The 25,842-nt window shown below is 33.1% G+C and overlaps 2 protein-coding genes across 2 annotated transcripts; one reads left to right on the forward strand and one right to left on the reverse strand.

The window, feature by feature from the left end:
* Positions 1 to 1,043: 1,043 nt before the first annotated feature.
* On the reverse strand, positions 1,044 to 2,636 carry LOC116342935 (immunoglobulin domain-containing protein oig-4-like). The gene is made up of 6 exons (XM_031770758.1): positions 2,419 to 2,636; positions 2,300 to 2,336; positions 2,178 to 2,212; positions 1,956 to 2,105; positions 1,765 to 1,868; positions 1,044 to 1,706 (listed from the first exon to the last, which is right to left on the reverse strand). Exons 1-6 carry the CDS (start codon positions 2,548 to 2,550, stop codon positions 1,652 to 1,654), a joined length of 513 nt encoding a protein of 170 aa, XP_031626618.1. The 5' UTR covers positions 2,551 to 2,636; the 3' UTR covers positions 1,044 to 1,651.
* A 15,833-nt stretch (positions 2,637 to 18,469) lies between these two features.
* LOC116343026 (cystathionine beta-synthase-like) lies at positions 18,470 to 21,155 on the forward strand. The gene is made up of 7 exons (XM_031770895.1): positions 18,470 to 18,616; positions 18,686 to 18,775; positions 19,137 to 19,243; positions 19,311 to 19,769; positions 19,882 to 20,136; positions 20,261 to 20,585; positions 20,657 to 21,155. The coding sequence occupies exons 2-7, from the start codon at positions 18,699 to 18,701 to the stop codon at positions 20,910 to 20,912; spliced, it is 1,479 nt and encodes a 492-aa protein (XP_031626755.1). The 5' UTR covers positions 18,470 to 18,616; positions 18,686 to 18,698; the 3' UTR covers positions 20,913 to 21,155.
* Positions 21,156 to 25,842: the final 4,687 nt, after the last annotated feature.

Consider the following 25,842-nt stretch of genomic DNA (forward strand, 5'->3'; position numbering starts at 1 on the left):
TTCACTGAGCAGTATACGAAGAGTTTTTTGAAACTAAAGCAATGAAGGTGCATACTCTATTGGTGTTCTTTGCCATGCTAGCCTTTGATCAGGTAAATTGTCTGCGGCGAAATTATATTTTCTATTTATTTCTTTAAACTTTAATTTGAGCAGGTATTTGCGACGAGTGAGACTACTTATCAAGCGATAATTGAAAAGTTTGATATTAAAGCCAGAGCGGTTGCTCCAAGCATAGGGATAGATTGGATAGCTGAATTGAAAGCAACATTCAATGGAATTCAAATGGTCTGCCAAGGAATGATGACTCCTCAATACTGCAAACAAAGGTAGAACTGTTGGAGAATGAAAAGAAGATAAAGGTAATATTGGCTGAAATAAATGCAAATCTTTCAAAGGACGCGGGTGTTTTCACTTTAGTGATAGAGAAATGGCATAATTTTGATAGAAAACACGTTGAATTAGTTCAGAAATACCATCCGCGCATAAAAAGAATGAGCACAAAGCTGCAGACAAATTTCATTGACATCGTGTCTATGTTAAATTAAAAAAAACAGCTTTTTGTTAGGGACTCAAATACACTTGTCAACACATTGAATTCTATGACCGCGCCATATGATCACACCGACATACAATTCGCCGCATCTCGCTATGCAGGCTCACATCAAGCAATTTTAATGCAATTTGCTGGTGCCAAGAATTTGATGATCAAATATTACAATTTACGTAGAATGTATTTGGATCTTTTGATGGGAGACGTATCGAACATTGAAAAAATTATCAAAGAAACGAAATAATTTTTATTGTAATTTTATTCGCTTGATAAAGCTAAAAAGAATATTTTTATTTTGATTGGTTACTTCAAATAAACTCATTTTTTACTTTATAATAGCTTCGCAAAATCCAATTTGAGTACTGTACTTGATTTCTTTTTTTTTTTTTAAATGTAAACAGCGAATTTACTGCAAAAAAAACTCATTCAATAAAATGTAAGCCACTGTATTCAATGAAAGTACTACTTTCAAAGTAGTGGAGTTGTTTATCAATTTTGATTGGATAATTTATATATTTTGAAACTTCTATTATTTAGCGACTGTTGCCAGTCAATATCAGTGTCACTCTTATCAAACAAGGCCCATATTTAAATCTATTTTTGGAATATATTTCAAAATGCACTCAATTTTGAATTAGTCCAAAATTGAGACACACAGAAACTGTACAACATTAATGTAGGTTAGCAAAAATAACTTTTATAGTTTCCATACACACTCCTTACATTCACGCTCATACAAATAGCAGCTGAGCCAGATGTGATGCATCAGCTGACCGAAAGCATCTTCGTACAATGTCTGGGCGGACACGTGTCCGATAATACGCAGCAAATAAAAGTGTGATTGAAGTCTTCAACCATTCCATGACGTTTAAGATGGCTAGATTTGATCATAATAATGGAAAAGTCAGCAATTTACGCCTAGTATACATATCAGAATACACTGATTGTCTTTTTTATTAATATTATACATATTTCCGTCTGAGAAATACTATTCACTTTGTTGCAAATTGTATTTGTATATTTTGTTCCATACATTTATATAAAAATCGCTCCAACTTCGTATGAAGGTTGAATGTCAAATCCAAGATCACACATTTAACATTAATCAAATGCAATTGAGAAATCGGTCTTGAAGCTTCTACGGTCAATGGAATACCTACAAATATATTTGATTAGTCACTTGTTAAACCACCACGTTTGAATGATATGATTACATATTGTCGGAGACACATTCGTATACTCCTGCGTCCATTTGAGTTGCTGGATCAATCTCAATTTTTGATTTGATTTTATCATCGCCTATTCGCCACTCATTCACCTACCCAGTAAATCACACATAATTTCGATTAAAATAACACACCACTCAGTGAATGTCGCGGAAAAGCCAGCAAATTTTGATACTTACATGCATGTAAGGATGTTGGAATAATTCGGCACCATCTTTTAACCAAGTGATTTCTGGACGAGGAGTTCCCGTTGCTACGCACAAAAATGCTATTTTATGGCCCAACACATATTCATAATCAAAATGAGATGCTTGCGTAATTTTTGCTCCCTGTCAAATCAGCATCAAAAATTAATTTTATTGTTTCCCTTAATAAGTAGATTTAAAATTTATTGAAATTACATGTTCATGATTGTAGTATTGGTCACTTTCGGGATCTGGAGAAATAAATAAAACCAAAGCATACAATCAAATATAAAATTTGATAAATTGCTAAATTTCAAGAAATATTCAAAAAAATCAACCTCTATATTTTCCGGTGATGGGCAAACCAATTTGCACCTGAATAGAAATAACACACAAATTAAATATTTCGCTACACATATTCGCAATGATAAATCGAAAATTATGAAAAAAATGTTACTCTTGATTTGGTCCGTCCTCGGCCACGACCACCACGACGCTGACAATTTACAGTTTGTGAACAAAATAATAACAAAACAATACCTAAAACTAGCCAATTTAGCCGAGACATTGGTATTTTTTCAAATTTCATCGAAATCTCAGTAAAATGAAAATAAAACACGAATGAAGAGAGCTATCGTCCCTTTACACTGATGAAACGTTTACACTCTACCGAATTCAATCAACAAATGTACTAAACGAGCTAACTGAAAATATCTCGACACAATCTCTGTGTTTGATTCATTTCAATTAATGTTTCATTGGTAAAACTGACCGTCAATGTCGTATCATTTACTAACAGCAAACAAGTTACCCGCTGCGTTTAAAGAAAATTGCCAAAAATTGCCAATGTTGTTTATCAATTTTTATTGAATAATATGTGGATGAATTTCGAAACATAAACGTGTCGCAAACCAACATTATGCATCCCATTGCGCCAATGTGACTGACTGAGAATAATAATAAATTAACAGCATGAAGTTTAATGTGTCAGCCACCATTACCATTTTGATTAAATTATGTTTAGGTTCAGAAATATTATTTTGAATTTCGGCCTTAAGGAATTCCGATCATTAATACTAAATTGCGCATATTTGCGACAGCATGGTTGTTTAGCTACTATGAGACGTTTTAAAGAAAAATTGTTCAATATACGAACTAAGGTTCGACTGGAACAACCAATTTTTGAGACAAGACTTTTTTTAAAGAACGTTTTAGACAAATTATCACTTCACGCTATTGTTCATAACGGTAACAAATTGCTTGATTTCTAACAGTGGTGAAGCGATGCCAAAGATTTGTATTTTATGACGTAATACACAGAATGGCTATGAATATCGCTTTTCAAGCAGGTTTGTGAATGCAAAATTATAGAAAATATCCTGCTTTCACCATTTAGAGATTGCCTTTATTTTACAATGCCAAATAAAACACAATTCGTTTGTTGCACACATCCAATACACCACAATTGCAAACCGTGTAATATTTTGCTTTTGAAAATCAACAATTGCGTCAGTTGTGCGAAATGATCATCATCACCAAAACACCCATCATCACAGTGGATTTTATCGCATATATATACAACCAAATATTAACTTTTGCCACTGCAATTTTCGTGTAGATTAGCATTTTGTTTGTACAGCACATTTTCGGTGAAAAGTTTTTTTTATTCTTTCAAATGCGTAAAAATGCTATTTTATGAGATTTTTCTTTTCACGTTCGTTTGTTATGTTATTCGCGCTTTTGATGGACCCTTCTCTCTGTCGCAACATTCTGCCCTCCTCGAATTTTTTGTGTGTTTATTGCTAAGAATAAAGTATATATATATATATATTTTTGATTTGCATACAAATTATTTTCACGCATTTTTAAAAATTACACCGAAGATGAAAATCACACTTTTTACACGATGTGTAAAACAGAGAGCAGGTAATAAGTAATTTGTACATGTCAAATGTGTTGTTTTTATGTTTGTTTTATTCAAATGTCGTTTTAGAATGATTTGCAATATGATTTCGCAATGTAAATGCCGGCAATAGAAAGCACTTGTTGTACTAACGATGATGGCAAAGCATGGCGAAAATGACTTTTCGAAAGAAAGAATGTTTTTAGATATATTTCATGACTTTTTTTACAGATGTTAAATCGAAGGGAAGAACATATTCAGATACAGGCGGCGAAGTAGTGCACGACATAAACCTGGTTCAACAGTAACATGAATGCGGGCTTAGCATGTTAGTAAAGTATAGGCAAATCTAAATCAAACATTTTACAACAATTACCAAAATTGATTTTTAAATTAGTCAAATCCCCCAAACGAAGAACGAAAACCGTTCCCAGGTTTTTGACAACGAATATTAAATTTGGTCAAATTAATCCATTCCGAAATGATTTTAAATCTCTTGATCTGTGTTGCTTGACCAGATACACACAACTCATTTCCCATTTGGGGTTACCGACATTTGACCACACATTAAACCAATTATATCACACAGATTATGAGCACACATTTGCTGCTATGTGCTGTCGAAATACGAAGTTCGACGTTGCTATCGTTTTAGGTAGAAAAGTTAAAATTCACAAGGGTTTTAATTTAAAATTTTATTTGATTTTGTGTGTAGCACTCATACGCACACACGTCGAACTCAACGCCGCCACAGATAATGTAATTTGATTGTTCGGTTTTTGTATTTGGGGGAGTGAATGCACAAACATGTGTACAGCATTAAATGGCATGTAACAAGGCATTTGGTAATGGTTAATGAATTCGATGCTCTCGTGAAATTCTATTCAATATAAACGGTTGATGCGGTAAAATTGAGAGTAATTTGAAAAATAAAACTTTGATAAAACTTATAAATCGATTTTCTTTTCTCATTTGAATTTTCTCGAGGTGAATATAACTCAAATCTGTAATGAAAATAAATCGCTTTGAAAACCTGTAATAATTTTTTAATACGTCGAAATAATTTTCAATTACGAAAGTTTAGTGTGATATCGATTGATGATGCGACTTGGCAAAGACAAAATGCCACTAAATCCAAACGGTAATCCACTGTTTGGCTGTGTGTATTTCAAATATAAAACTCATTAGTTTGTTTGACTGTTTCCATTTTATAAAAAATTCATGACAGAGCGATTGATGTGATCCACTGTCAATATATCTCGACACGACATTGAACGTTCGTTTTTTTTCTTTGGTAATCTTAAATCTATACAAATTAGCGCGATTGGTGAGCCAGTATCTCTCTCTCACACACACACACATAATACACAACTATGCACGTCAGGTAATGCAAAAGCAATACACTGATGAATTTCATTGCGTTGAATTTTCCAAAGGCACTTTGCGTGATGAATGCGCTCCCTCTCTCTCTCTCTCGCACTATGTCTCTTTCTCTTTCGGTTTTGCATTTTGTATAGAAGTAATTTCAAATCGCTTATTTATTATTTGGCATGCAAAGGTAACTCTGAAATAAAATGTATTCTGGTTGTGGTATATCAAAAACTGAACACCGTATACTATTACCGTACCGAATAAATCTCAATTACCATTTTTACGATCGTCCTGGGTGCTCATAAAAAATGCTTCGTTCTCTTGTTCTTCACATCAAGCCGAACAAAAAATATATACGTACGAATGTGATTCAACGGTCGAATACGTCAGTTTTGTTGTATGTTGTTGTTTTGGTGTAAGTGCAATTGTAGCGGAAAGGGTGCTGCGGCATACTCTGCCATAAGTACTAAATGTTGTTAATATTTATGTTTCTTTTGTATTTCATGCCGAATCGGCATTCAGATGACTTCCAGTGGTAACATCGTTCTCTTGACTTCGTTTTCTTCTCTTCGACGTTTGTAAGTTGAACAAATGTGGACATTGCAAATAAAATCAACCGAATTTCAACCTATTTTCATAAAATGGTCAATGACAACAAACAAGATGCAAAAATTACATGCTCTCATATCGATTTTGATGTATGTGGCTTTGTATGTATTTATCTATTCAATGCGTGAATTGACGCAATGTTGACAAAATTCCGACCTTCGCCAAATACCACACAATGATAGTTCATGGAATGCGTCGGCATTGCTAAGCGGTTGAGGCATCTCTCATCCAGATGGATATCCATGAAATGCTTGAATATGAACTGCAACCAACTAAATAATTAATTTCTATCCAGATAAAGAACACGACTGCGTTACCGAGTTTACTTGTCAATGTATGGTGTTTCGTTTATTTATCTTCTTGCCGCAATACCGTATATCAATGTATGTTGTATAAAGAAAAAGATACATATTTCTTGATTTGCTGGCAAAAGAGAAAGGAAATAAAAAAAGGAACCATTTCTGGCATTTAATCCAAATCTTATTGTAACCACACACGACGAAATCAACGGGCATTAAAAGTTTCCACCGTATGCATTAGGTGAATTGAAATACACAATCATAAAAATAAATTTTTAAGTAGAGCAAAATGTGATTGCATGATTCCGCTAGAATTCGGTTAGGGGTTTCTTTTTCATTGTAAAAGGTAACATATATACACGATGTGGTGCAGTTTTTCACTCCGCTGACATAATGATATATCAAGTAGAAACGAAGACGTCGCAACACACTTGATTATTAAATTCGGTGTATCTTTCGGTGCATTTAAACGGTTGATATTTAATTCCATTCTGGTGGATGTTCCGAGTTTCATGATAAAAACATTTCTTCAAAAAATTCCCGAAATTCAATTGCAAGAGAAAAAAAAACTGGCTGAATATTTACCCAGAGTTAACTTATTTTCGTCATCTTCCAAGGAAACACATTTTAAGATTTGTAAAACGGAAATTCGATTGTTCACTGCAACTGAGAAAATGTGTACACTTTGAAATCTGAAGTGAACCAGATATTCCATTTTTTCGGCCTGTAAATCTTGTGAGTCGCATCGTGCACATTGTTCCGGCTTGGTGTAATAAATAAGCGTTAAACCAAACATTTGATTTATTCTGTATCATAGCTGAATATTATAAATCAAAATATTTTCCTTGTCCCCTACGACAACACATGCACACCAACAACACTTGACGGAAACATAGCATCGCATTAGCATTTAGTATCGCCAGCAGCAGAGGATCTATCAGAACGGGAGGAAAACAAAAAAAAAATCGATATTGTCGCGATGTCATCACAAAACCGAACAACAAGTTAACCGCTCGTTTGCAAAGCCATATTGTAAACATGCGGAAAACACCGAAACGCTGAACATATTTTATGCATACTGATTTTGCGATTGGATTGCTACCGCACAAAACAAAATAATCGAATGCTATTCTAATCAAGTCATTTTTCTTGATATATCGATAATGAAATCGAAATGAGAATATGCCACTCATTGGATGCGCAATCGCGACTATATGGATAATTATGTAAAGTAGGCACAATTTTACCATCTTCATAAGATCGACATAATGGGCTTACATATTTTCCCATTTATCGAATATTTTATGCAAGTCGATGCCAAAATGAATACATTTATAGTTTGTTTACGCTTGGAAGATAAGACGTCATCGAAAAAATGAACCCAATCATTTTGAAAACCAAATAAGCGATATTAGAAATTAGAATAATGCAAAACTTTATCCAATATATGTCGATATTGTCAATTTTGACAATCTAATGGAAACCACATTTTTGTTTTACATAATTTAACTGTAGCGAAACACATCGCAATGTTTATTTCAAATTAAAGGCATATGCCTTCCAGCTATCTTACTTTCAAAGATATATTTTTTCCATTTTCTGCAGTACGAAATACATTCAAGATGTAGAAAATGACATTTTTGCGCCCATAGAGAAATCCCACCATGAGAACGTAGAATAAAGAACAGACTATTTAAAAGTCTTAATAATAAACAGGAAAAATGTTGAACTGTGCAACACAATGAGCTCATGAATAAATTTGGCATCGTCATTTTTATGTCAACGGTATTCTTCGCGCCATCCGAATTAAGCAATCGCTGTGTCTGCGTGTGTATGTGATATAAAAATGCAAACGATTTTAATTCTGTAAATGTGATTCAACAAAACACTTCTTTCATTGTGAGATTTTAATAAAAAGTTTAGTCAAGATTCTGAAATCTGGAAAGTGGCTTTCGGCATAACTCTAACGTACTAGCCAAACACGAAATTGGTAGGAATCAATAAGCAATAAAGTGTTATTGATAATTTATGTATGTGAGTTGCGCTTAAATCGAGCACAACGATTATCGTTTTGATTTAAAATCCAAATGTAGGAACATATTGAGAGAACAATCAGATGGAAATTTAAATGGATTTCATATCAATATTCATAGACGAAAATATTTCATGATTAGCGGATAAAAACGAGTCAATCCTTTATTAAATCAAATTCTTTTCATAAAAGCGTGGAAAGAAATAGTTTGATTTTAAAATCCAGCACTTTATAGAACTTTTTAAATGCTATGAATTTTGTTTTTCATACAACGGCCAAATCTTAATTTTAAATTTCATTTTGGCTCGTTTTTTTATACTAGTCCATGTAAAACTAGAGAAAACTAGCAAAATCTAGAAAAATTGGCTAAAATCATTTGATTCGTCATTTTGATATTGTATGACACATCATGACGATTTGGTAACTAAATCAAATTTACAACTCAACCATTAAATTCAATTATTATGAATAATTCTAAATTTTATAATTCAATTTTCAACGAAATTTTTTTTTTTACGCTTTGCATATATTGAAGGATTAGAAGTTCGCGTGCTGGAACTGGTGCCAACGATTATTACAGTCAAACCTGCTGTTCAAAATCAATCTAATTTGTGTGTAATCGAAACAAACCCGGTAATATGATGACTATTGTCCGTTCCTAAATCTACGACAACGCCATCTCTTGTTCCCCATTTGTTGCGAGTTTTTTTACCAACCAATATTGATTGGTTCAAATTAAATAGTTTAATATAAATTCAAAAAGGTTTCAAGTCTAATCCCGATTATTTGAAAAATCCTCAGGTAAAATATTAAAACAAAACATGAAACAATTTTTTTGAATTCATTTTTTTAATTGTCTTCGTTTGCATGGAGTAAAACATATAGTTCAAAACAAAGATATTCATTGAAGTTGTTGAATGCGAGAAACAATATATACAGACAAACATCACACGTACGCTTTAAATCAGTGTTTCGAATTTTTCAATGCCAATTCATTCAATTATAATTACCATTAGTTAATGTAAATTGAAATTTTCAATTTATTTTTTTCAATTCATTGAATTGAATTTTCAATTACCATTTACATTCAAATTGATAAATGAATTGAAATTTATTTCAATTGCGTGAAGTTGCAGAGATTGATGCCTTATGCGGCATTTGTGCATAGCTAATGTCAAAAGTGAGGTTAATATTTGAATGCGCACATTCAACAATAACGGTTGCTGTGTCAATAAGTTTAAAAGAAATCGCAGCAATGAAAACAGTTTCAAATTTTAATTTTTTTAATTTGTATATTAATATTAAATTTTAAATATATATATATTTTAATTTACATTCAAAATGTTATTATAAATGAATTGATGGTAAAAAATTGAAAACAATCGAGAGTAGTAATATGGGAGCCAACTAGAATCTCTGCAACTTCACGCAATTGAAATGAATTTCAATTCATTTCTCAATTTGAATGTAAATGGTAATTGAAAATTCAATTTAATGAATTGAAAAAAATAAATTGAAAATTTCAATTTACATTAACTAATGGTAATTGATTTTCAAATAAATGAATTGAAAAAACTAATCATTATTTCAAACTCTGCTTTAAATTAATAATAAAATGAATTTTAAATTTTTTTTCAAAAAATGTGGGATTAAAATTAAATGCCTTTATTTTATTTTAAATTAAAGTGAAAATTTTGTCACAGAAATAGCTACTGATGTGGAACCAAAGATGGCGTTTTCGGTTTAGATGCCACTGACGTTTACATATAAATATGTCAACGAAATCCCCGGTTAATCGAAACTAAAACTTAAATTTGATCTAGATTTGGATTCATGCAAACTGCAATGAACATTTCATAAGCATGATATGAACCGAGTGATATGTTCAAAATTTAAGAGTGCATGCTTTTAAAAAAGTTCTATATAAACTATTTCTTTGCACATGTTTATGACAAGAATTTGATTCAATAAATGATTAACTCGTTTTTAACAGACAATCAAAATCTCTCTATATGAATGTTGATCGATGACGTTCCTTCCCTCTTTATTTAGTTCAGATGATTCGTTTGTTGCAAATGTCGTGTAACATCAAGCCGAACATATGTTCAATTTAAACTAAATTTTCCAATTTATTTGGTAAATGGCAAAAATTCGACTTTCAATTCGAAGATTGAAAAGTACAAATGAAAAAATCCTCACACATACAATACATAAAAGAAACTTTGATAATGCTCTGGGTGAAATGCCATTTAAATTTCCATTTGATTGTTCTCTCAATATGTTCCTACATTTGGATTGATTGCATCCATTTCGATGCCTAAGGAGCGCACAACTCAAAACAATAATCGTTGTGCTCCATTTAAGTGCAACTCACATACATAAATTATCAATAACACTTTATTGCTTATTGATTCCTGCCAATCTCGTTTTTTTTAACTCGTGGGTTGGAATGGTACCGAAAGCAACTTTTCAAATTTCGTCATTTTTACGAAACTTTTTATTAAAATCACACGAAAAATAGCAGCTCAAAGCAGTGCTTTGTTAAATCGCATTTACAGAATTAAAATTTCGTTTGCATTTTTATGTGACACACACGCGCACACACATCGATTGCTTTAGTTGGAAGGCGCGAGAAAAATCGTTGACATAAAAATGACGATGGTAAATTTATTCATGGGCTCATTGTATTGAAATACTATTTGCATGTGATGCGAACTCAACGCTCCTTTCGTTCATCTAAAAAATGGTGCGACGATGAACAAACACTGGCAAATTATTATTTTTTCCTTCATAACGATTGAGCGTAGATATTATGAGATTTGTCATTATTTCCAGCGTGTTTTGCATTTGCATGTTGAAATGTCTACCTCTTAACAATACAAACAATGCAAAAGATGTCAATCGCTATTAGCTATGTATGAGCCGATTATCTCGATTAAGTTTACATCAGCTTCTATCTTAGATCCGTCGACTTTATCACCGCGTCATAATACCGAAAGAATGAAAATATTCCATTATGAACGGTTCACCTTACCAATGTGATACGCAGCGCTTATTTTGGCAAAAAGTTACTTTTTAATAGATTTCAGTGTTGTGCTCCATTCATCCCAAGTGGTTGGAAAGAATTATAATTTTGTAATGCAAATATTTATTGTGGCTCCGCGATTATTATGATTAACCGAAATATACAAAGTTCTAGATGAAATCCTAAAGCATATTGGAAGGAAAGAGCAAAAAAGAAAATTGAAGAAAGGCTGTCGCCTTTAAAAATAAAAAAATGGTAAAAATCAGAGTTAAACCATTTCAAAGTCAATTTTCCATTTTAATACCATTTTTCATGATTTAACTTTGACAAATATGTGGTTATAATGCCGTCTGTTTTTTTTCTATCCCTTATTGCACTCAAAATAATTCGTCACAGACATCACAATAAAAGTCATATGTTTTGAGTAGTTTAAGAAAAAAATGTAGGGCATTTAAAACCTGCTTTCGTCCCTAAGTAAAACTAAAAACCGTATTAGAAAGGAAAATATAAAAACTCATTGTTCAAAAGTTCGGTGCATATATTTTCGTCTCTTTACTGTTGTTCATTTGCGACCATCGTCGCAAAAAAGTATCTCATTCAATTTTTAAGAATGTGTTTCATTGCGTCAAAATCGATATATGCGCTTATTACACATTATACCGAAGTTGTTATTGATGCGTTCCAATTTTTCTTGCTTGCAAAGGGGACACCAAATTGCTTTTATATGCTCTCTTTTTTCGGTTGTTGTTGTCATACACATTGCAATTTCAACGAAAATGGTGCAAGAACAAAAGTGGAATTTACTTCCATTTCAGCCGTCATAAAATTACAAGAAAAAATTCAGCAAAAGCGTAACAACGAAAAAAAACGTGTACATAAATTGAAGGCGAAAAAAATGGTAATAAATTGTTACATGTCGCACTTGTTCGGCGTTTTTTTTTTTCTTCGCTGCGAGAAAACAAAGCGACAATAAAATGGCATTTAATTAAACATATTTGTAGCGGCTGGAGATGCAATGCCAGTAAAATAAAACAAATAAAATGGGCGATTCATTAATTCACACTTTAAATGTGCACAAAAGTCAAATGTTTCCAAGGAAAAAAATACACGGCCGTTTTTTTTTCTTTTCAGCATCAATTGAGAAACGGATTTTCCGCGTGTATTACAAATTATATACAAGCTTAAACTGGGAATGCGTAAACAGTGAACATTTTTTTTCCTTCCCATTTTGTAGTTTATGAACCAATTTTTAACTTGCTAATTGTACAGTCGACGACGGTTAGCACCTAGAACAGCAACGAATTATTCTCATTCCATGTGCCTTTTTTCTTTCGGTTTTATTTTTTGTTCGAATTTTTTTCACGGTTAACTCCACCCTTTCCAACACATAATGAAATAATACCTAATAATGGAAAATGGTATTGCATGAGAAAGAAGAGAAAAAAATGTTTCGCGCCTCATTCAATGTCTACCGAAGATAATTTCCATTGCGTTGATAGAAGAAAGAAAATTCTTTCGTTGAAATAAAAAAATCGATAGTTTTCGGTCGATAAACTTAATTTTTATTTTTTTTCTGTGCCATTGAATTTCAATCCACGCGCTGCTGTTGCGGGGCAAAATAAAAGAAATGGTGAAGAACGAAGTAGATGGTAGTGACTGCGGACCAAATGCAAATATATTTTTTTTGTCCAAAGCAACCTTATTGAAATTCGTTATTACAATTAGATTAGGCGTGTGTATGGCTTGTATTTCACTCCACTGCATATCTTGTACATATTAAAAGGTGTTAGATTTCGTTGGTGATGTCCATTTTTCGTTGTTGCTAAATTGTTGGAGCTTGAATCTCTGGAAAAAGGGCTGCCACTTTATATAAAATCGTCATTATCAAGATCGTAACTAAAATAATAAAATAAAATTTATTAATTCAAATAATTTGTTCTTTCGTTTTGTCATTGTACTGCATTTGTTCGTTTACAAAAGATGCGCATATAGAGAGGCAGAGACGAAGAAGAGAAATAGAGTTGACGCGTGCACGGGGTGATTACGATGCGCATATATTTTCATGCATATAATTTTGGCCTTGCGGGCACTATTTTTGAATCTAATTAAAAAAAATTCTGGAGACATTTTCATGCGAAAGGGTTTAATTTATACACCGTCTGCGGATATTTATTTATCGCATCTAACAAGAAGAAAAATATGCGATACACAGAAAATGAAGTGGCACGCATTCTCTCTACCTTTAAATATCGCACTGGGAATATGAATCATCGTTTTTTTACATTTGGCTCATTTATCTAGCATCAAGATTGTCGCCTGCTCTTAAATTTACCAAATAAATTTCTATGTTTGGGATTGTCGTGGCGACGACGAATTGAAATAGAGTTTTCTTTTCTGCTCATACCACGATGAGCCGTAAAAGTACTCAACGAAATTTAATAAATAATAACACTTCGGGCATTTTGAATGGAGTTAAAGTGCAGAAAAGTAAGTCTTGATGATGTAAGTTCCGTTTTATTTTGGTCATAAGGCGAACAGCGTAGCTGCTTGATTTCTATCGGGCGACACTTAAATCAACCGGTCGAAATTAATTCAGAACGAGAGCAAGATTTGTATTTAGATCAAACTTAGCTCGCACTTAGAAATGCAAATATTAAAATGGGGTTATTGCGCTAATGTCGCAATAAATTTTCAACTTTGCACAAACGGAGAGCGAATAAAAGCGCTGGCGGAGAACGCAATTTGTCTCATGAAAAATTAGTCGCTATCAATCAAATGGAAATGCGAAAAATACAAAAGTAATCTCGTTTGCCTTTATACAAAATGCAAAAATTGTGTTGCACATGAACAGATTTTGTTGTTGGAATTGAAATGATTTGCAAACACCAACGTGCAGTGCAGTCAATAATTTTGCAATTCGGCTGCTTTGCGAAGGCACGAAAAAGAATGTTCTTCAGAGTACTCGAGAGTGTGGCTGCCGTTGTGGCACAAAACCGTGACGCGCGTAATCGATGGGGGTGAAAAACACCTATAATTCTCTTTACATCGACTCAGATTAAATTTATTCGAATCGTTTTTCTTCTCGAATGTGTGTTACGATTCTTTTGTGCGTTTGAAATTTCTTTTATTGCACCGTATAATTCTTTAAACTCTCTCGCACTTCTTCTATTCCGACACAAACAATTCTTTTCTTCTGCTCGATAGAACGAACGAAAGCGAAGAAAAAACACAACGTCAAATGGAAATGTAGGCAACCGGATTCTTTTTTCTTCTTAGTTCCATTCCTTTCCTCTTCATTTTATTGTGCAATTGAGACCGATTTACATGCCTTTAATTTTTATTTAGTGACTTCAGACACACTGCCTTTGCCTTTGCTCTGCCATTGTTGTTCACTTCCAGTCTATTATTATTATTTTGTCGTTTCGCCCAGTTTCGCTTCTTTTGCCGTTTTATTCTTTCTTCCTTCTCTTGGTATATACCTTCGACTGAGCTATTGCAATATATTTCTATTTTATACACTGTACCCTCGACAATCGACAGTTTTTCAATAAATTCGGTGTGCTCTTTTTTTATTTTGTCAAATTGTTCACACTCAAACCATTTTAGCGACACGAAACAAATTGCCTACCAAAGGACGGAAAAGAAAGTATCCAAATCGCAATTCTGAAGTTAAAATGTAGACAACACAGGTATGTATAAAAGTCTTTCTGTGTTTCAGCAGAGCTACAAGGATTTAATGAAAAGATAAGAGTAAAATTGAATAATTCCTTGAGTATATTGAATTTGACCGACCTAAATTCGGTAGAATTCGATTTGACGCCCTTGTCATTATGACATACGCACAATTTTCCCCAACAAATGCTCTGAAATTATATTACCAATTGAGTTTTCTATTTGCGCGTGTACAGTGTAAAATGCAAATTATTAGATATGTCATGCAATGTTGCAAATCATTCGATTATTACTAGATGTAAACTGGCGCGGCGGCATTTGCAATACAAAATGCTTTTCGAATTTCGCAAAGCGACAAAATTAAATCAATTTGTTATGTGTTGTCGTTTTTAAAATAAATTTTCTAAATTGAGTGCCATTGATTGAACATTATTGGATGTAAGTGTCAACGAATGTCATTCATCATTTAAATACCAAAATATGCATCAATTTGTGGCATGAACACAACTACCCCACATAGTGCATGCCTATTGTGTGCATCACTTGTTCATATATTACCCTTATTTACCACCATCACCATCGAACCGACCACCGCCGTTCCCTCTCTGTCTTTGCACTCAGCTTCAAGTCGTCGAGAATTTATTTGCTTCTCGGCATTGCGTATATGGTTTGCACAACAAATATGAGCAAATGTAATCGAGTTTACATAAATCAAAATTTTCGCCGTTCGATTTCTATGAAAAGAATGCGGTTTTCTGAATAGAATAAATTCACTAGAATAATAGTACTGTACACCACGTGTGCAAGTTTATAATACACACGTCTTTTACTTACCGCCGTCAATTCACTGGAAAATATGAAAGGCACATATAAATAAACCATAATTACATTTCAATGCAACGGCATTAACTCAATAATATCATTGGCACAGGGATCGACATTACTGTGCGTCTGCCAGAGGTGTATGAATCACCCCGTGTGTGCTATTACCGAACGAAAGAATTCGCATGAATAAAAATTGGAATTGCATTGAAAATTAGGAACTTCATTCTCTCTTACACTTTGTGGGATATCTGAATAGATGAAAATAAATCAGCTAGGTGTCAATGAAAGAAAGATAATCATGACAAAATCTGGCGAACTTTTCTACAAGTAAAATACAAGTCATCTATATTTTACACGTAGATTTTTTTTTATCCATATGCAATCTCTTAAAACCATTTCGAAAAAAAAAATATTTTTATTCAAATACATTTTATGATGATTACACCAACCCACAAATTAATAATTCATTGATTTGATTTTGTTGCCTCTCTTCAATCCTTTTTAAATCAATGATAAATCGTTCAATTATTCACGGTTTGTTCTGATTCGTTCGATTAAAAAAAGCCCTCAAATGTATCAGTGTCTAGGTATGAAACAATTTCAAAGTTCAAAACATGTGTTCGACAAACAAAAAAAATGAGAAATATGATATTCCACTGCCAGATAAATCTATAGTTATTGAGAAACACAAACCGAAACTCTTTTAAAATGTATGAAAAACCAATAAATTAATAAATTATTTATGGAATGTGGTTGCATTCGATGGAAAGGGTTGACCCTTTTTGTGAAGCTGAAATACATTACCTTGTATATTTCAGTGACCGGTTCGCGCATATTTCTATGCCTGATAGCTATGCTAAGCATAGCGGAGACGCAAGCCGCAACGCACCCGTCGCCATTCGATTCGAGCTATATTGTATGCGCACGGTCGTCTGCATAAACGAACATGTGTATTGTTCATATAGAGTGAACGGCGATGCGTCGGTTGCGTTTGCGGCTATGCTTGGCATATCTATGCTACCTAGCGTATTTAGGCAAGCATAGAAATATGCGCGAACCGGTCACTGGTATATTTTGGCAAATGTTTGAATTTTATTCTCAATTCGGAGAGGAAAAAGAAGGGCAAAGTTCTATCTTTGTGGTGTGAATAATCATATGGTAAAAATAATCAAAACGTATCGTCTATCGCATAGCTTTCGACCATGTTAATTTCAAAAATTTGATTGGGATTTTAATTCCTAAATTCAAATTCATTTATTGACAATTTGCTGTTGTTTCTTTATTAGTTATTTTATTTTATTTTATTTTATTTTTATATTGTTATTTTGATGAAACTCTAAATTGATCGTTTATATGGACACTCGCCCAAATTTCGGACTATTTGTTTGAATTTTCAACTTCAATTTAATATTTAACACTTTTCCTTTCATCTAAAAATATCATTCTATACACAATTCTATGCAGAATTTAATTGTGCTTCATTTCACACTTGTCAAAAGAAAAAAAAATCCAATAATATATTATTATTTTTCATTTTTCCGTCGTAACATCGAAAATTCCAAATGTCGGATATTCGTCGCAAAACTTGAATAACTTTAAGTTTTGACAGCCCATGAACGCATTCTTTACATTGAGGAAAACAATACAAAATATCGAAGTTCAAATTATTAGATTGATATATTTTTGCTGCATATTTAATTTTATGTATTTTTTCATAACAAAATGGCAAGAATATTTAAAAATATTACGTTATTTCACTGATTTATAATATTTTTGGTTGAAATTCACAATGATCCAAATACGACTTTAACTGTCACATCTGTTAAATGCAAAGTGTTTCACTTGAAACATCGGTGCTTTATGTGTCGGTTTTACCGACTCGGTAATTGGACGATTTATTCCGGAATAATATTACAGTGAAAAATGAAAAATAAATATAATTTTTTCTCTATTTTTTCTAAAAAATGCATTTTACCGGCTTGTCTTTAAATGACATAGTTTAACTTTTGACGTGAAAAAGTGATAAAAATGCCGAATTTTTTTACGAACATAATTTGTGAAAGCAATAATAGATTTTTGATTGAAATTTGGATTATAATAAAGAGATTTGAATGCAATTAAAATGAATTTTCAATTTTTAATTTCAATTCACCTCTCGGTATTCCGACATTTGGTCGTGTGTCGACATTTGGCAATGTACTGTAATTGATTTATATGAATACTGCCTCTTGAAATTGTGCAAATTAATCGTGAGTGAACAATTGTCTTAATCAAATATAATAAAAAATGGCACATGTATAGTCATCGGAAGAAAATAAACAGTACGCAGTAAAAGCTACATAAAATGATAAGATTATTACGTTGTCATTGTGACTAGTGGACTAAGGTTTATTTTTTTTATTTGAGAATGGAATGTTTTGCAAAAATACGATATTATTAGTTATGCAAATATAATTCTTTAAAATAGATATTTGCTCTACATAAAAACCGTTTCACTCTCTAATTATTGGAAAAAGACTTTATGACAAACTAATGGTATTGAGAGTAAAACTTCTTACGAGAGCGTTACTACAATTACAATTACAATAACAATTGCATTCCCCAGCAGTAGACTAAGCTTAAGTTAATTCAATAATATGCGATAAGAGAAAAAAATGTTGACTCTAAAAATTGATAAAGAAGTGAATGTATATCAGTGCTTGATTACGTCACATGCAGTAGATAACTTGTATATAAAAGACAACAATATCACATTCTACTGTTCAAGTCTACTAGTGTATCATTGGCAGTTGTATGGCTAATTACTGAGCTCAAACTTTTATTTAAAAAAAAGTATTATAATATTAAAGTTCAATTTTATATAAAATATTGAAAATCCAATTCTGGAAGTTCATTTCATAAAATTTTAACATAAAAAAGGTAAAATTTCAAGTTTTGTAATTTTTCGAAAACTGCAGAAGTAACCAGTTCATATTTGACTCGTTTCAGCTTCAACTAAAATATGAGCGAAAAAAGTAAATTGTGTTCAAACGAAAAGTGTTGTTTCAATTCGTGGAAACAACACACTCACCGCAGGCAGTAAGTAGACAGTGTTGAATTTTTGAATTGTGACGTCTGGATCATTATATTAAAAAATTGGAAACAAACAATTAATATCAGTACTGATTTTTGTTTTGAATTCAATAATTATCTTATCTGGGTGGAATTCTTTCGAAATGTTATTAAACTTTTTTCATATTTAACATACGAGTTGATTTTGTTATTGTTTCACACTTTTGAATAACTGTGTTCTTAATTAGGTGTTTTGAAAATTGGATTTCATCGGAACGAATTTCAATCTAAAAAAATATCGTTCTCCAAAATATAAAATTGAATGTTTTACAAAGCACTATCTCTTTTCAATATAAACTGCTAATAATCTGTGTTTATTTTCGTACAGTGGAGATCAACCAAAAATATTTTCGAATATTTTGGAAACTGTTGGACATACGCCGTTGGTGAAGTTGAATAAAATTCCAAAAGAAGCTGGTTTGAAATGCGACGTTTGTAAGTTTTTTTAATATTGAATACGTAATAGCACTTTAAAAACGTCATAATTGTTTTTCATTCACAGACGCAAAAGTCGAATTTTTCAATCCGGCTGGGTCGATTAAAGACCGGATGGCCTTCCGAATGTTGGAAGAGGCTGAAGAGCAGGGTCGATTAACACCCGGAATAAGTACCGTCATTGAACCAACTTCGGGCAATACAGGAATTGCACTTTCTCTAATTTGCGCTGTTAAAGGTTATAAATGTATTCTTGTGATGGCGGAGAAAATTTCACAAGATAAAGAATCAACGATGAAATTGCTCGGTGCCAAAATTGTACGAACACCAAATGGAAAAAATGTTGACGATCCCGAAAGTCCATTTGAAGTAGCAAAACAATTGAGCCAGAAAATTCCAAATTCAGTTATTTTAGATCAATTTGTTAATTCTTCTAATCCGCTAGCTCACTATGATGGCACCGGCGAAGAAATTTTACAGCAATGTGATGGCCAGGTCGATATGGTAGTCATTGGAACTGGCACTGGTGGGTCAAAAAATTGTTTTTTAACGCATATTTTTATTATTGGATCGAAAGAGGACTTATGCAAACCATGAACGATTTTCTATTAAATAAAACACAATCTAACGTTTTCTAGGTGGGTCAATAACCGGAATTGGCTATAAAGTAAAGGAAAAGTGTCCAAATTGCGAAATCATTGGTGTTGATCCATTGGGTTCAACCCTTGCCTTACCTGAGTCAATTAATAAAACTGATGTAACATTTTGGGAGGTAGAAGGAATTGGTTATAATTACGTTTTCGAAACTTTGCATCGTCAACATATTGATCGATGGATTAAAGTTAATGACAAAACCACTATGCAAATGGTTCGAAATTTGATTCGAAAAGAAGGTATTTTTGCAGTATTAAAATTTTGATCAAAAATGTCTCTTAAAACTTAATTCACGTGTTTTATGAAATTAAAAGAGCGATTATTAATAAATTTATTCCAAAAATATGGTGCCATTCAATATAGGTATTTTGGCTGGTGAAAGCAGTGGCGCTATACTTGCTGGCGCACTCGAAGCTGCCAAAGAATTGAAAGAGGGACAGAAATGTGTGGTCATAATGCCAGACGGAATCAGAAATTACATGTCAAAATTCGTAACTGAGAGTTGGATGGAAGCAAGAGGATACAAGGACGTCGTAGATGAACACAATCATTGGTGGTGGCATCATACAGTTGCTGATCTAAAGTTGACTAAATCGAAAACAATCAAATCTGACACAACTTGTAAAGATGCCCTGGAGTATTTAACAGCCAATGGATTGCAACAAGTACCAGTGGAAAATAATGATGGGTAATAATAAATGAATTATTCAAAAGAATTTAATTTATTTAATAGGAATTATCTTTCGTATTTAATTACAGCTCGTTGGCGGGATTCATTGACTTAAAGTACTTGACAAAAAAGATTGTTAGCTTGAATTATCAACTTGAAGACACAGTTAAGGCAGCCGTATTTGAAAAGTTCTATCGCGTGACTGTGGACAGTTCTTTGGGTCTAGTCTCCCGACTTTTGGAAACTGAGGGATTTGTGGCCGTTGTTGATGGCCCCAATCGCATATTCAGTGTTATAAATCATTCTCAACTACTCAATTTCATTGCAAACCGATCAAAACCATAGAACCATTGTACAAGTGTACATACAAATACTTTCTTCAACAGATTGATAGATATTGTGTATTTCTTTTTTTTTATTTTGAATTTATTATTTTTTGCATCAATTAAAAGATTGTCAAGAAATCGACCTCAAAAAAAGTGCTTTACATCGATATTTCAAATTGCATAAATTAAATTATTGGAATGTACAATTTTAGAAGTATCTGATATAAGTTTATTAAATAAAAGTCTGAAAGTAAATCATATATTTCCTTTTATTTTATTTTTTTCCAAAATTCAAAACTGAAGAATAAATGCGTTACTTGCATTCACAGCACTTATCATACACGCGTATCTCATTTGTAATCTCCTTTATTCAAAACAAAAGTGGGGTTAAAGACTTGGCTCATTTTGAATGTTGATGTATTATCAATGGATATTTTTACATTTTTTACAGTTTGTGAAAACATTCGTTTGCCCAACAATGAGTCGCATTTGCCACGTGAAAAAAACAAATTAACCAAAGAATAGAATTTGTTAAATTGTTCCTATAAAATTATTTTCTTGGTTTTTAATAAGGGAAAATATCCTATTTTCCGAAAGAAAGAAATTTAAACATTCGAAAGAAAAGACATCAAAATCACTAAACAAAACCACATTTTAATGCATTCATTCATCGTCTTTTATGAGAGTGACAAACAAACACATGCCAAGCCACAGTTTTCGTTGTGTGCATTCAAATGGGAGAACCAATATCACTTTGAGCAAGTGAATTGTGGTAATGTGTAATGGTGATAGTCAATAAAAATTTTTGAGAAGAAGCAATAGTATGATTCGAAAATGAAAATTCTTTGTCGGCCATAAATTAAGATTATGAAATGAATGTGAAAATGAGGAAATAAAAGAGTGAGTTAGTGATACGCGCACATGAATTTGCAGAAATGGTGCCCAACTGGTACTTATAAATACTTGTAATTTGGCCCCTTTTATTCTTCGACAACCATGCAGACTCACACACACACACAAATATTATTATGAGACAAAAAGCACGGAGTGAAGAACGCGACTTTGCAATTGCTGCACAGAGAGGCGGAGGCAATAAATATGTATTTATACACATAGAGTGAGCGAGATGTATGTGTGTTTGCCAGACGTTGGTTCACTTGCAAAATTGCGCGCTACCACTATTTTCGTTGCGGACTCAAAATTGATGCACGTTTTGGAATTTTTATAGACTAAATGTGCAAATGAATACATACTTACTCGCCTCAGTCTTTTGCGAGAGCCACCTAGTCATTCGCATATATACAGACACCAATTTCGCGCTGAACATTTTCCATCTTATTTGTTCGCATTTTTTACATCTTTTATGATATTCATTTTATTTTCTTCGGAGTGTGTGTGTGTGTGTGTGTGTTAGTTTTTTTTCTTGGGAACTCATTCTCTTGCCAACTTTTGCATTTATGGCATTATCTTCCGTATATGTGAGCTGTGCATTGGCAGCAACAATTCGAATTTTTGCGCCGCATACCATTTTCTATGAAGTGTGCGTATATATTTATTAAAATATTGCGCGCTTGCATTTATGAACACATGTAAAGAGTTTTATGTGGAATTTTGCCTTCATTTTTTATTTTGAATCGCGTATTTTAACTCCTTTTTTGCCGGTTATCGAATACTAATTCATTGCATATTTTTTTTCTGCTGTTGTTGTGTTGCTTCATCGCAAAGCACCAGAATAGATAGATACATTGAAATCAGCCGAAACAAAACATAAATTAATGAGCATATTAAGTGCAGTATTTATGTTTTTTATTGTTTCACGTAAAATGAAACAATGATTTGTTTCCATTTGTAATTCAAATATAGAGTTAATTTTCGCTGGTTTACGTGATGGACGCGATCGTGTCGATTTTAATTAGTGATTTCTACTGAGCAGTTTACAACTCCGGAAACATTCTTCGGTCAATAATAATCGTTGGTTTCTAAGAACAATTCGATGATGGGTTAGTTCAATTCAATTTCTCTCCATTTTACTTCCATTTTGAGCATGCATTGTCAAATAATTCCAAAAACACTGAAAATAATGGCAAAAGGAAAAGGGTTGCTAAAAGCCATCAAAAACATAGTTTACCAAATATAAAAATTGTGTGTATCGCATCTATTTCGGAAAATAAAATGGATAATTTATTTGTGGCCAAGAAAATTGATCTTGAACAATAAAAGATCCAACAGGCGATATCATTGCATTAAATTAAGTCATATTAGTCACAGAGATGGTTTGGCTCGATATACATAAAGTATGCTTTTACAGGGTGGGCCAGAATAACTGCAATTTTTATATGTGCTCAGAAAAAGTATTGTTTTTTACTAAAATTGAATGAAAACTTTATTGGGATTTAGAATAGGGTCCAAAATTTTAAATTCATGTTTTGGTTTTGATTCTTCCTCCGTTTGCACGGATCACCAAACGCAAACGTCGTAAAAACGATTTACACGCGGACCGCACCATTTCGATGGGAATATCGTTCCAAATCTTGACGATTTTCTTTTTAAATGCATCCAATTTTGTGGTTTTCGTAATCTTCAGATCATTTAACTTTGATTGCATGTAGCCCCACACAAAATAATCCAATGGATTCAAGTCTGGAGACGATGGCGGCCATTCGTCTTTATCAATAAAATCAGGCACATTTTCCTTTAACCACTGTTGCACTCTGTTTGCTCGATGTGACGGTGCCCCATCTTGTTGAAACACCCATGGTTCATTACCAAACACTTTTTTGGCGTGTGGCAACAATTTTTTGCGCAATATTTCTTCTTCATACACAGCTGCATTGATTTTAACGCCACTTTCAACGAAAACAAGGGGAAATTTGTGGTCGGCCGAAACGGCGCCCCAAACCATGACACTTGACACATTTTGATATCGTTCAACGACTAAATCATCTTCAGGAATGTCCTCAATTGTCGCTGCGTAAACACGATCATTTTGCGCATTGAGACTTGGCTGCAAAAGGAACAACTTCTCGTCGGAGAAAACGATGTTTGAGGTTGCGGCCCGGCTTAGCAGCTCTTTGCATTTTCGCTTTCTATCTTGCTTATTTTTTTTTTGTCAAACCATGTTTTCGGGTTTTTTTGAATGGTTTCATTCCCAAATCTTCTCTCAACACTCGTCGCATTGAAGATCGACTGATATTGTGCTCACGAGCTAATATTCTGGCGCTTCTTTTGTTATTTCGAAGAATTTTCTTTCGTACCTTTTGGACCAGACCTTTTGTTCGTACAGATCTTTTTCTGCCCGTTTTTCGCTTCACATCGACAGTTCCACGCTCCTTGTATCGTTTTATGGTGCGATGAATAAAATTCAAACTGATATTGTCGATCTGAAGCTTCCGAAAAATATCAATTTGTCGCAAACCTTTTTTATGCAAATTCAAAACGAGTTGACGTTTCACATCCATTATTGTAGCAAAGTAAACAAGAACTGCGCAATAATGTGCATCATCACAGTGGATAACCAAAACATGAATAAACATAACGGTAAACAAAAGAGTGACTGGAAAGTTATTATAGTAGTATCTACATAGGTGCGAAAAAAAATTGCAGTTATTCTGGCCCACCCTGTACAATGATAATCTCCCCACAGAAAAGGAGAAAAGGAGTGCGGTCGGCCATCGTAAACAAGGCCAGTTTGAAACAAAACACATTCCGTACAAATGTTTCGGATGCGGTCAAATCGAACCCAAACATTGCGGTTGAATCAATGGAAATTCTATATGAAATGAAAATGGTTGTGAAATGGCATCAACATCGAAATACGAGTAAAAGTAGAATAAGTTCCAGATGAAAGTGCTGATCAACATCATCAATGGATTTGACTTTTAAATGTTTGACATAAAAATAATGCGGATTATCATTTAGATGTGTTGTGCACTGTCTTAACCTGACGGAGGTCATTGAGCGACTTTTTACCTACTGAAATTGGATTAGATGAAAGTAGTTCTATGATACCGCATCAGACATCTAGCTGCTAAATGGATCATCAATGTACGAAAAACAACGCACTTATTCGGTAAGGTTTTTTTTTGCTTCTCCGAGGTACTCATTCTTGTCTCTGTTTCGAAGAGGCATGATTATTTTTTTTTCGGCCGAATTGTTAGTAAGTGGAAAAACAAACAAATAAATGACAGTGTATGAGAGCATCAGTGGACTGTCGACTCTTGTACATTTCACGAGAAGGGGGAAGAAACAGGTCGTTGTATGCGTTGGGTATGTTATGCAATATTGATAAGAATATTGTTATTTTTTTAGGCCGTATAAGTGTTATTCGATATTTTGGAAGGCTATTTCATGGTCATAACATAAAATTTTACGTTCCCTAGCCCAAATATACACATATGCGATAAAGCACATATGCTATCTTGAAGCATCCCATGCAATTCTTCTTTTGTAATAAAATAACATGACATTAAATAATAACGGACAAGGATGGGCACTTGAAACAAACAACATAAGAATAAAACAAGTGAGCGGGGAACAGAGAGAGAGAGAGAGAGCAAAATATGACTTTACTTTTTTTTTACTTTTGGTACATTATCATCTCAAAAGGCCATCCACTTGATCCGTTGCCGTCTAATACACATATCAGATGTGTTGCTGATAAGTCGAAAAGTTGGTTGTTGTTTTTTTGTGTTGTTGTCTGATTGCTCTTCGATTGAAATGCGTGCTAAGGGATGAAAATTATCGCAAAGTGTTTTCATGTGGGCGCAGAAAAAAATAGAGTATAAATGATACTTGACCGCGTGTTATGTGGCCATGGCGCTTGTTTATGCATTTATTGGAATTAGAAATGAAGATTCACGCTCATAAAATGGATCAACTTTTATGGAAAATAAATGCTATGCCGAATCGACAAATTATGCATTAAATATTTATTTAGCGCACTTGAACTA

This window comes from Contarinia nasturtii, unplaced genomic scaffold (assembly GCF_009176525.2).
Source record: "Contarinia nasturtii isolate CC-2019 unplaced genomic scaffold, AAFC_CNas_1.1 Cnas_scaffold_928, whole genome shotgun sequence".
NCBI classification, from domain to species: Eukaryota; Metazoa; Arthropoda; class Insecta; order Diptera; family Cecidomyiidae; genus Contarinia; species Contarinia nasturtii.